Source organism: Pelobates fuscus, chromosome 4 (genome assembly GCF_036172605.1).
Source record: "Pelobates fuscus isolate aPelFus1 chromosome 4, aPelFus1.pri, whole genome shotgun sequence".
Classification (NCBI taxonomy): domain Eukaryota; kingdom Metazoa; phylum Chordata; class Amphibia; order Anura; family Pelobatidae; genus Pelobates; species Pelobates fuscus.
The window spans coordinates 62,422,349-62,434,946 of NC_086320.1; the positions used below are offsets into that span (position 1 = coordinate 62,422,349).

General features: G+C 39.3%; 1 protein-coding gene across 1 annotated transcript in view; it reads right to left on the reverse strand.

Annotated features, from left to right (window-relative positions):
• Positions 1–12,598, reverse strand: part of NDUFAF6 (NADH:ubiquinone oxidoreductase complex assembly factor 6) — a 41,736-nt gene that overhangs the window by 12,369 nt on the left and 16,769 nt on the right. Inside the window, exons 6-7 of the mRNA XM_063450316.1 lie at positions 6,778–6,911; positions 1,943–2,044 (exon numbers count right to left, since the gene is read on the reverse strand). Of these exons, the coding sequence (XP_063306386.1) occupies positions 1,943–2,044; positions 6,778–6,911 (236 nt within the window). The remainder of the gene's footprint in view (positions 1–1,942; positions 2,045–6,777; positions 6,912–12,598) is intronic.

Sequence of the window (12,598 nt, forward strand, 5' to 3'; positions counted from 1 at the left end):
AGTGCAGGTAAACGGGTGTAAAAATGCATCACTGGGCAGAGTATGAGCAATCATTATGGGCTGTCCAAAGTACATTAACACAATCATCTGGCTCTCTGAAGCTTTGTTCTGTTGCATCTCTTCAGTAATCGTCCAATACATGGTTAAAATCTGGGATGTCTTTTTTTAATAAATACATTTAAAACAATTAAAAAGGGAAGAGCATCTGTCATGTCTAGGGCTTTTTTGGCCATTTTGAAAGAGCACAACATGCTAGCTATACATTATGCTACCAGTTTTGCTAGGAAATGTATAATACGCCTTTCTCCCAGCTGTCAGTCAAATCTTCAGCATAGCATCTATGAATTAACTAACAAGGGACTAAGAATTGATAGAGAAAGAAGAACCGAAAAGACTTCCCACAGGCAGCAGTCCTTGTGTTCTGCACAAATAGCACGGACATGCGGCAACGAGGCCAGTGGGTTGGCAACACACAGAAGATTTACTTTGTGTGAGTAAAGCATCCTGAAGCGGGGCATATCTAACATGAGACTGGGAGGCACGAGGGGCGGACTACAGTTGGGTGTTACACAAAGCACAGAACATTGTGGCAATAGAACAGAAGAGAGTACAGCTCAAAAATATACACTGAACACATCATGTATCTCTGCAATACATCATGTATATAAGGCGTTTGGAACGGATTTAACTAAAGTTTCAAAGCAGAAGACAGGATAATTTTAAAACTTGGATATCAGTTTATAGTTGATCGCCAGCATCTAAATTAAGTTCCAAATGGATCTCCAGCATGTGTGTATAACCAAACAAAACGTCATCTCGTCCCGTAAATAAAACCGGTCTTTCTTTACAATTTGGAAAATTTAGAATCCTGTGTAACTGGAAGTCAAACACTAAAATTAACATGCTCTGGGTTTTAATTATAAGGCAAGTTTTATTTAAAATAATAATTATAAAAATTGTTTTATTTTATAATTAGATCCCGAAGCAATCCCTCAGGTATAATTAGGTCCGGAAGCACTATTGAGTGAATAGAGCAGAAATCTAAAAAATAATTTTAATATATGCCTCAGCAAGAAATAGGTCCGCAACCTAACAAAGGAACAGGAGGAATAATAAAAAGGCACACTGGACTTCCGCAGCCTGTAAAATACAGATTTTGGGCTCGAATTCCTGGGTTAATATCTGCCCCAGGTACGCTTCCTGACTGATACAACTATGGGGAAGTTCTTTAAATTATTATTTTTTTTTTTTTTTTTAAAAGGCAGACTTCTCATGATAATCGGGGATTGTCTGGCCCGCGGCCTACTGAGACCATGGACTTAAGATGGCAGCAGAGCCTCGGAGGAATGCAAGATGAATGCTCCCGATGTCTTTCCAACAGCAGGCCTCTACAATCCTACAATAAGAAGGATGAAAGACTCTCCAACAAAGGAGATATTAAAACGCTCCTGAAGGAGCTGAAACTCATTTTGGTAACTGAAGTGTGGAAAGTCAATAATGAGGTGCATACACTCGGGGGACGAGTGAAGGAGGAGGGGAGAGGTGGCGGAGCTCGCATACATGTGTACTGCCACAGCGGATAGCCTTTCCAGTCTCAGGGAACCCCGTGATATCTAATCCGTTAAATTTCAAAAATATTGCTCGTAGCCATATTGCCAACATAAGCAGTTGAAGTTAAAATGATGTACATTTTTGTGTTTTGTTTATTATTATTATAATATTTATTTTTTAAAGCATCTTTAAAAAAAAATAAAAAAAAAATTAGATTAACAAAAAGTAACACTTCCTTCTATGCAAGCAAGCAATTTAATAAGCTATGAAAAGAAAAAAAACTGTTAGACCAGGTTAAAATGAACAGAAAGGTTGCAAATACTCATCAAGGACAAATGACAAGTAAAGCAGCACGTCTTCATATTAACTACAACAGTAAGTAATAACTTACATGCTCCAGGTGAACATGCGCTTGACTGGCAACATCAAAAATGACATCTTTGACATTTTTCTCCTGGCTACAGCGAATGAAATCCTCTTGAGATGCGCCATGCTGGGTTAAAAGACCAAAAACAAACATCTTAGTCCTGTAATGATTAGAGAAAGTAATAAATCCATAGAAAACAGCAGACTACAAGGAATATGCCAAGCTGTGGACTATGACTCTCATTATCATCAGCCATTTTTAGGTAATTTATTTTAGGTATGTCTTGTGGCAGCTGAAGATGCAAGTTACCTGTCTCTAAAAAGGACATTAAATGGGACTCACTACAGTTTATTGATGTGGACATGTAATGGCTCTGCTAAGCGATCTGTGTAGTCCATGTGGGCTTTTGGAATTCTTAGAAACCTCAAACCCTCCCCCTTAGCGTCTGACATAATAGTGAGGAGTTTCACTTCCTCTTTCTCCATACAAGTATTTGGACAGCATGTCTGAGTATGCTGCACAGACTGAGTGCTGGGCTGGATTTGTTATAGTAGTTAGAGTGTCTCTTTCAAGCAGCACTGTCACACTCCCCTGAAAAATGATTAGAAGAATGAGATAAAATCTTGATGAAATACTCATATTGACCGTGTTGGAATTTCACTGAAATTCTAACTCAGTCAAGAGATATGGAATACTTTGACTCTATAGATTTCCTACACCTAACACGTCTAGATTCTGGGTCGAGCTACTGCCGTATAGACGTGTCAATCCCCTCAGCTGTCATCAGTGATGGCTGCAGGGAAGTGGCTTTATCTATGGAGGATGCGAGAGAGTTCAGCAGTGACGTTAGCCCCTCCCCCCCCCATCAACCTCCAGAGGTTATGTCGCAGTCAAGTGTCTTTGCAAATTCTGCAAAGTTCCCAAAGTTGGGAATTGTTGTAGACAACAAATTATGCAACAATGTAAAGCCAGTAAGGTAAAGCCAGTAACGTATAAAAAGGGGCATTAATTCTTGGAATGAAAATATAATGTCATCTTTCTATAAATCAATGGTAAGACCAGTGGTTTCCAAACTTTTTAGTTTCAAGGCGTCCTTAATATTTCAATATTTTTCCAAGGCACCCCAAGTCAAAAAATGTTCTAGGTTGTATATATGTATAGCGCAGCGGCATATACTGGGCCCCTGTTCGGCAGAAATGCTTGCTGTTCAAGTGCAGATCCAGAACCTAATCTTGGGAGGGGCACTGGTAGATTATTTAAAGAAATAATCAAGGCACAATAACCACTAGAGCACTTTGTAGTGGTTATGGTGCCAGTAGTGCCCTACCAGAGTAAGTAGTCAAACTGTTTAAGAACAGTTTGACAACTTACTTGGGATCTGTTGGGATAGGGTCTCTAGTAGGGGATAGTTGCAGTAGTGTGTGTGAGGAGTGCAATGTGTGTGTGTGAGGGGTGCAGTGTGTGTGTGAGGGTTGCAGTGAGTGTACGGGGGTGCATTGTGTTTGTGAAGGATGTAGTATGTGTGTATGTGGGGCATTTTGTGCGTGAGGGGTACAGTGTGTGTGGCTGGGCAAGTGTTTAAGGGATACAGCGTGTGTGTGTGTAAGGGGGCAGTGTGTGGGGAGCCAGTGTGTGTATGAGGCACAGTTTGTGTGTATGGGGGGGAGTTAGTGTGTCTCTGTGGGGGTTGGAGGGCAAATTAATAAATATATGATTTTTTTCATATCCCCCTCCATGCTTACCTTTGCCTGGGACAGTGCAAGACAATCCCTGGTGGTCCGGTGGGGATGCCATGGCGGTCCTAGTGGTGAGAGCGGTCACAGCTAATATTAAAGAACACTATCGGCACCCATACCTCACCATCTTATTGAAGTGGTCTGGGTGCAGTGCCCCTGTCTGTTTAACCCTGCAATGTAAAACACTGTAGTTTCTGAGAACATTGCAGGGTTAACTCTACCTCGCCTTATATTTAATTAATATCAGCCTTCCCCAATATGCAAAAACAAATAATGTAATCCAGACTGTACAATGTGGTTGATCGGAAAGTAGCGAAACTATGTTTTGCAGGAAGAGCAAGATTATTCCCAAGCCATCGCAGTATCCAGGCAGCACTCTGCAGTGTGATTATCAGCGTATCATAGAGCACTGTGTGAGTCCGCTACAAGGCTTGCACTATGCCTATGGGGAACTAATTGAAGCAAATTGTGATGATCATTGGAAAACACTCACAGGAGTCCTCCGAGAGGACGGAACAATTAAGTGTTTATTCTGGGAACATTTTATTATTTTATCCTGTTTTTTTTTTTGTAATCTGAATTGCAGATTACCGCTATATATTGTTTAGACAATAAACCTTGGTGTTTTATCAAAATACTCACAGCTGTTTAGGCAGACAAATTGATAGGGAAAAAAACTAATGTCTGTGATTCACTGGTGCGTTTTTTAATAAACCAACAATAACCATACAGTTGCCAAATTCCTGGCTGTCCAATTGTTGGCAAATTGCGGAACTAAAAGTTTTTCAAGGCTAAAAATATGCACCCTATATGGACACTAAATGCACCCAGACCACTGCAGATCATTGCAATGTTCCAGATTCCGTAACCCTGGAAAGGTAATTATTGCAGTTTTTAAAAAAACTTCAATAATTACATTTCCGGGTTTACTCCACCTCTAGTGGCTGTCTATTAGACTTTTAGTCACCTGACGCTGGAGGTCCTAACACTATGCCAGGGAGGAGGAAGCTATAGTGTCTCTTTTAATATAATGTTTCGGCGTCAAGCCTTAATCATGATTAAGGCTTGATGCTGAAACATTTATATTTTGATCTATGATCCAACAAACCTTCTCCAAGTTGCACCACATCGTCATGCCTATGGACTACTACTTCTAACTATGTACATTTGCCTGTCTTTCCAAGTGACTTTATGGGACGTTGTGATCTATGCTACATATTGGTACATTATGGGAGTAGATATACAGCTACCCTTCAGCACAAACGAGAAGAGCCTCCCAACAAGACTTCCAAAATATTAAGAGGAACACTATAGTCACCAAAACAACTTTAACTTCATGAAGCAGTTTTGGAGTATAGAGCATGCCCCTGCAGTCTCACTGGTCAATTCTCTGCCATTTAGGAGTTAAATCACTGTGTTTATGCAGTCCTAGTCACACCTCCCTGCATGTGACTTGCACAACCTTCCTCAACATTTTCTGTAAAGTGGGATCCAATGTTTATACTTAATGTATTGCACATTCTGTTTAATTTAGAATTTATTATGTCCAGCACTGTTAATAACTTGCTAGACCTTGCAGGAGCCTCCTGTGTGTGATTAAAGTTACATTTATAGAGGACACTCCAGGCACCCAGACCACTTCTGCCCATTGGAGTGGTCTGGGTGTCAACTCACACTACCCTTAACCCTGCAGGTGTAATTATTGCAGTTTTTATAAAACTGCAATAATTACCTTGCAGGGTTAACTCCTCCTCTAGTGGCTGTCTACTAGACAGCCACTAGAGGGCACTTCCGGGATTATAGCACATATTTTCTTTGCTATAGCATCGCTGGACGTCCTCACGCTATGTGAGGACCTCCAGCGTTGCTAAAATCCCCATAGAAAAACATTGAAAAGCATTTTCAATGCTTTCCTATGGGGAGGCTTAATGCGCGTGCGCGGCATTGTTGTTCATGCGCATTAGATCTCCCCCGCCGGCGGGCGTGATCAGTCTCCCCCGCCGGCTGACGTGATGAAGGAGAGGAGCGTGGGCGCACACAGAAGCAGCGGCGAGGGACATCGTCGCTGCCTCTGGTTTTGACCCCTTCAGCAACCGGAGATGGGAGGTGGGAGGGATAGGGGACATGCATTGCCAGGAAAATGGATTGTTCATCTGATTGAAAATTGAAGCATTTTTTTTTCATGCAGGCTGTGTCTGTCACAAGCAGGGGAGGTGTGGCTAGGGCTGTATAAAGAGAAACAAAAGTGATTTAACTCCTAAATGGCAGAGAATTGAGCAGTGAAACTTCAAAGGCATGAACACACAAAAAACTGCTTCATAAAGCTAAACTTGTTTTGGTGACTATAGTGTCCATTTAATAATGAGTGTGGTTTCGGCTTTGCCATCTAGACTCTGATGAACTCTGGCTTTGGGTACCTCAATAGGTTTTCTATACCCTGCCTTCCACTCCATGTGTTCTCTATTAAGGGTTAATAAAAGGGTGTAGAGGTTTAGAAAAATACCCCTCTATGCGTCATTAGAGATTTTACCTATTAGCTGAAAGCAGCAAGGTGAATTGTTAACGAAGGACTTCCTGAAAAATCTCCAGTTATTTAAATGTGCATAGGGATTTGGGAAAGTACACAAGTAAAATTTTTCTTTAACTGGTTAAAGACTCCATGTGTCTTTAAGCTGTTGACTAACAAATTTGTGCCATTCACAAGGTTTCGGCTTTTATCTTGGTCACACTGTCCAGCTTGATTTTACCTTTCACGTAGTGCCTCTACTAATAGTGCCCATTGAATGTGAGTTATTATTATTAGAGATTGTTTTTTTAGATACATTTCTAAAAAAAAGAAATAACATTTTTTTTTTTTTTTTTAAAAGAACAGTCTCAGCCATTTCCTAAAGCGGTCATTCTAAGCTTTCCAAAACCACTATATCCAAACATGTTACCGTGGTAACAACTTGTCCAATGTGCTACTTTATGTTTCAGACAATTAAGTTGAACAAAAGCGGAACCAGTTTCATCTCAACTATAGTCAAAAATCTGTTGGTGTTAATTATTTTCTAGAAAGGACAGGAAACTTTTAGAATCAAGTCAATTAGGATTTTATTGTTCACTTATTTATTTTTTACTCACCAGCATGCATATGTCAACAGGAAGGAAGACCTGCCGCCTGCTGCTGTGATAAGGAACCGCTCTCAAGCAGGTGATGATGCCATGCGCCTTGCCAATGTGGCTAGCTGCATGATCAGAATGGACATCTCTTACATCTGTGCGACAAAAAGAAAAAATGCACAGTGAACTTGTAGAATCTATAAATCCAGAAATAGGAAGACGGGGTCATTACAGTAATTATTACTGATACATAAAACAATAAAAAAAAGCTACTGTGGAATTCTTCCTAATAGCCTAAAATGTCATGTGATTGTAAACATAGCTGCTATTACAAACCATTGGCATCAGGGTTTAGTGAGAAATTGAAAAATAAACAAACAAAAAAATTATGTTTTTAAAATCCTCTCTGCTCCAAGGGATTGGAATAACCAATATGAATGAGGCTTTTCATATAGCCTTGCAGTCCACAGAGACAACCATGGGCACTCAATCGGCCTGCAGATGTTACTCACTTTATTGGGACAATGGATATTCCCCACATCTCCGTTCCCAAGTGGTTCAAGCTTTGACACACAACACTCCCCCAAAGGCTATGCGTCAAGAAGAGTAATTTATAGTTTACCTTCTGGATGCCTTAGTGCACTAGATTTCTTGCCAGTACCAACCTCCTTTACGGCCACAGAGACACCCATGAGTATACAGGTTTGTGAGTTGGAGTTTACAGTTTGGTCAGAAAGATGCGGTTTGTTACAGTCTCAAGGTCAATGTAATTCATTAATTGTATATCACTAATAGCTGTAACAAGAGGGGGTAGATAAGACGACTGCTAAACCAGTGCTGTCAATAGTTAAAAGATTTATGGATAAGTAAATCCCTACATGATAGTACAACTAACGACATGGGTTAACTCCACATACAATAATTGATAATGTTCTATGGTGCTTAACCTCAGAAAGATCAAAGATAATGGTTCAGCTAAGACAGATTTCTGACAGACGGCGATTAGCCAGTTAAATATCACAAAAGCTGCCTAGATCATAGCAGCACATTGATAATAAATTAAAGGTTGCTGTCAAGCAGTAAAGTGTAAAATAAGGGGTTGCTGACCTGGCTCAGTTTTTTCTGCAAGATACCTAGCAGTATATTCTAGTGTAACAACGGCTGCCTGCACTGAATGATGTTATCTTATGCTTGACCATAGCGGAGCACAAAATAGTAACTCAGCTGTGAGGGACTGCTGACAGGCAGCAGTTAACTGGTTAAAAGTTACACAAGTTGCCTAAGTGCTAGCTGCATCTAAATAATAGGTCAAAGTATAAAGAGAGGGTTTACAAACAGTTTTTGAACAGGTTGCCTAGGTAGTAGAAAATATACAGACAGTGACAGAGGAAGGCGTATAGAATAAAAATTCCTGAGTCTGGTGCCTTTGAGGGCACCCCTTAATAAAATGCCTGGTCTTATCAATCTCCCCCCATAAACATAATAAAGGAAAAAGAAAGAGAAATAAAGTATGTACAGAGTACACAAAATTAGTGTTAAGAGTCTCCAATATGCTCTCCTGAGATACTGGACATGAATGAACTTTATGTCGGTAATTTAGAGTTAGGTGCCGACACCAATAATGTGTCAGTATGTGTCCAGAGCCCCTGACGTGCACGTTTCGCCAGTTCCTGTACTTTACTTGCCAGGTAGCAGTGGTGAGTCCCCTCTGATGAGCTTCACTGGCGAAACGTGCACGTCAGGAGCTCTGGACACATACTGACACATTATTGGTGTCCCCCCTCGTTACAGCTATTAGTGATATATAATAAAGTATCACTTCTATTACTTGGGAATACATTGATGTTATATTGTAGCAAAACAGTATTGCTTCAGCATGTGTTATTATGTATACACTTTTACAGCTTGTATAAGTAGTCACAGAGTTTTACTCGCAGTATAGTCTCCACTCACTCCTGCTGTTCATATTAATTTTTCTTTTTTCTATATTTTTATTTTAGATTTATTTATTAAAAGTTACTTTTTAAGCCTACAATCTTCTCAGTAAATCATACACAGGTAGAATGGCATTTTTTTTTTTTTATTCTCTATGATATTCACCACTTAGGGGTTACCCCCCTTTTTTTGTGCCCTCTACCTTGTGATATCTAAATTTTGGCCCTAGGTTAATTCTTTTCATTTTCTTCGTATAATAATTCATTAATTATCTCATAAAGTTCCTGTTTTGCATCCCCAGCAACTTGGAAAGGACGCAACCTTCTACACATGACTTGACCTCATATGTTTAGTATTGTGCAGATTATTGTATTTTCTTTCACAATGGCGCTGCTAGGCTCTTGTTTCCCAGAATGATAAATCACTAATCTAATAAAGATTTGTTGGAAGCGACTTCTGATTTACACTTACAAGAAATCCCTGGTCAAGCATGCACCATATGCTGCCCTGTGCAAGAGGACAGTTGCGCCAGGAGCACATAGGATACCTGGAGGAATTGTCTCATTGTATCATAGATACAATAATTATTATGCAATTTGAAGGCCTTGGCTAGATTTCACGTGCTCCATAACAACTTTTTTTAGAAGGATTTGCTTACTGGTTTATAAAATAAATAAATAAATAAATAAATAAATAAAGTCAACTGATGCATGTCCCTTTAACATCTGAGCCAGCACGAGGTCAAACGCTAGGCCTCTCCCATCATTATCTTATTTTTCTTACCCCGTACTCTTCCCTCAGTCGTCTCTTATCCCTTCTCTCGTCTTCTTTTCAGTTCATGACTTTGCATGAACAATTGCTCGAGAAGCTTCAAAAAGTTTTAGTTTTTCATTTCAATTTCTGAAACTACATTTCTACTCTACAATAAAATAACGATGTACTCCTTTCCAACGTTAAAACATCATGTTATGTAGCAGCTGAGATGGGGGTGGGGGTAAGGGGGGGGTTATACAGTTCTACATGCATTTGTCTTTCTCTGAACCCCCGTGAATACAAAACACTTTAATGTGTGATAATTTACCTTGTTCTTTAACTACTACTTAAAAAGCGTTTTTGGATGGCTCTTACCATGCTTGTCTTTTATCAGGTTTTTAAGTGTTTTTTTTTTTTTTTTTTTTAAATGTATAAATCTTTATTTACGTTTTTTTAAAAGTTCATTCAAGTACAGATACGGCTTTCGGCTATAATTTTAAACACAGTACAGTACAAAAAGCTATATTACAATAAAATACAAATGACAGCCGGACCGTGCTTCAAATAAACAATAAACATATACCTGTTTCTGCTGTATCTACAGTCATGCACTCATACCATACCATACATACATTCCATCTTATCCATGCAACCCATTTTCCCTACTGCCTACGGGTAGCTATCTATAAGGGGGGTGCGGGGGGTTTGAGTTTTCTGATTGATATATCTAACCCAAGGGACCCAGACTTCATTATATTTTTCTCTAGATATCTTGTTTAGGGCTGTCCCAGCTTCCATGCTGCGTTGGTAATCTATCTGTATACATATATCATGCCAGTTTAACGGACCTTATTTCTCCAATTTCTAGCCATACAAATGTGAATCATAAGAATTTTTAGTTTTGTATTGCTTTTTGGCAAATCTAGGTGAAACAAAAACATTTGAGGCGTGATCACGGTCCGGACCTCAAACATAAAGTCTACCACTTCCGCCAGGATTAATTTCATAGGTTTCAACTCCTCACAATCCCACCAGATGTGGGAGAATGAACCTAACTCCCTACCACATCTCCAACAATCTGGTAGGAGTGTGGGTTGAAATCTATGAAGGCGAGTAGGCACCAAGTACCAACGGTATACTAGTTTGAAGTACACTTCCTGTATATTCACCCCATGTATATATCTTTTTACTGCTTGTAAACCCAACAGCCAGTCCTCGACCGAGGATGAAAAATGAAGTTCTTGCTCCCATTTATTCATTGCTGGCGCTTTATCTATTTGCCTTTGGCTTCTTAGGAATTGATTAAATCTGGAAGCTATTTTTTTTTATAATGGAATTCTACAAACTGGTCAATTGGAGAAGTTTCCGAAAGGACTTTTCCCATAATAAAGGATTTTATTCTTAAATAGTTAAATATTTCCTTCGGAGGGAGGTTATATTTAGACTGTAATATTGGAAATGGCAACATTTTATTATTATTATTTAAAAGTTCCGCTATTCTTGCTATTCCACACTATTCCCATTCATGGATATTCATGTCCTTTATATAAAGTTTTAGGCTTATTAATGGGGCATTTAATGATATGCGTTTTGTTCCATATTTCTTTTTCAAGTGCTTAACGATGTAGATCATTGTATTGTTCATCGGATTACTAGATCTAATATTTTTTTAAAATTCACTGTCGCACCACCAGAGGAATAGAGGTTCAATGTCACCGAGATCTGTTTTTTCAATGTCTAACCAATTTGGTCTAGACATTGTAAAATTATCGCACTTAATTAGGTGTGCTACCATATTGTTCATATATAATTTCTGTATATCGGGGAAGCGAATCCCCCCTTCTTTCCAGTCTCTCTGTAGTATTTCCAATGAGACTCTAGGTCTCCTATCTTGCCAAATATAATTTGATAATTGCCTTTGAAGACCGCGTATCGTCTGGCATGACACCCTCAACGGGAGGTTACTAAACAAAAATGTCAACTTGGGAAGGAGATAGAAGTTTACTGCTTCAATCCTTCCCAGCCACGAAAGTTCCAGTCCCTTCCAATTTTTTAGGATGTTCCTAAATTGGATGGCAATGTCTGTATAGTTAAGTTCTCCAGTTTCTCTATAGTCTAGGGATAGTTTTACCCCTAAATATTTTATGTTCTTTACTTCCCAATCACATTTAAAATCTTTTTTGAGTTTGTCAACCCCTGGTCCACTTAGGCCTTTTATCAGGATTTGTGTTTTCTTTATATTTATTTTATAGCCTGAGTGTTTACCAAACACGTTAATAAGCCGAAATACGGCTGGGATAGATCTAGTAGGATCTGCAAGGGTCAATAGAACATCATCTGCATATAGTGCAATTTTGTTCTCCATCTTATTCACTTTTAACCCGCTGATGTCATCGTTCTGTCTAATCGCGGCTGCCAACGGTTCTATAGAAAGGATATATAACAGGGGTGCCAAAGGGCATCCCTGTCGCGTCCCATTTCTAATAGGGAACCAGTTTGATTGAAACATGTATCCTGATACTTTGGCCTGAGGTTCTTTATATAGCGCCATTGTGCACTCCTTAAAGAAACCCTCGATGCCGAAGGCCCTCAGTACTTCTTCCAAATACTTCCAGTTAACCCGATCGAAGGCCTTCTCGGCATCGAGGGTGACCAGAGCAAAGGGAGACAGACTTTGGTCCGCATGATATAAGACATTCAGTAATTTCCTAATGTTATCAGATGTGCCCCTACCCTCTACAAACCCGCACTGATCTGGGTGTACAATATTGGGTATGATTTGTTTAAGTCTATCGGCCAAAATTCTAGAGTAGACTTTAATATCCAAATTGATAAGAGAAATTGGTCTATAGTTCGAAGTGTACGTAGGGTCCTTATCTATCTTAGGAATTGGTATTATAGAGGCCTGGAGTAGTTCCGTTGGAATGGCTTTATGATTAGCAAAATCTTCAAATGTTCTTAATATATATGGAGAAATTATATCACTTAATTTTTTATAAAAAATTGAAGAGAAGCCATCTGGGCCTGGTGCTTTGCCTGGTGTTAGTGCTTTGATGGTATTACTAATCTCCTGAATGGAAAATGGGGCATTTAATTGACTTAATTTCTCCATAGATATTTTTGGTAAGCTCAATTTATCCAGAAACTGTTTTGT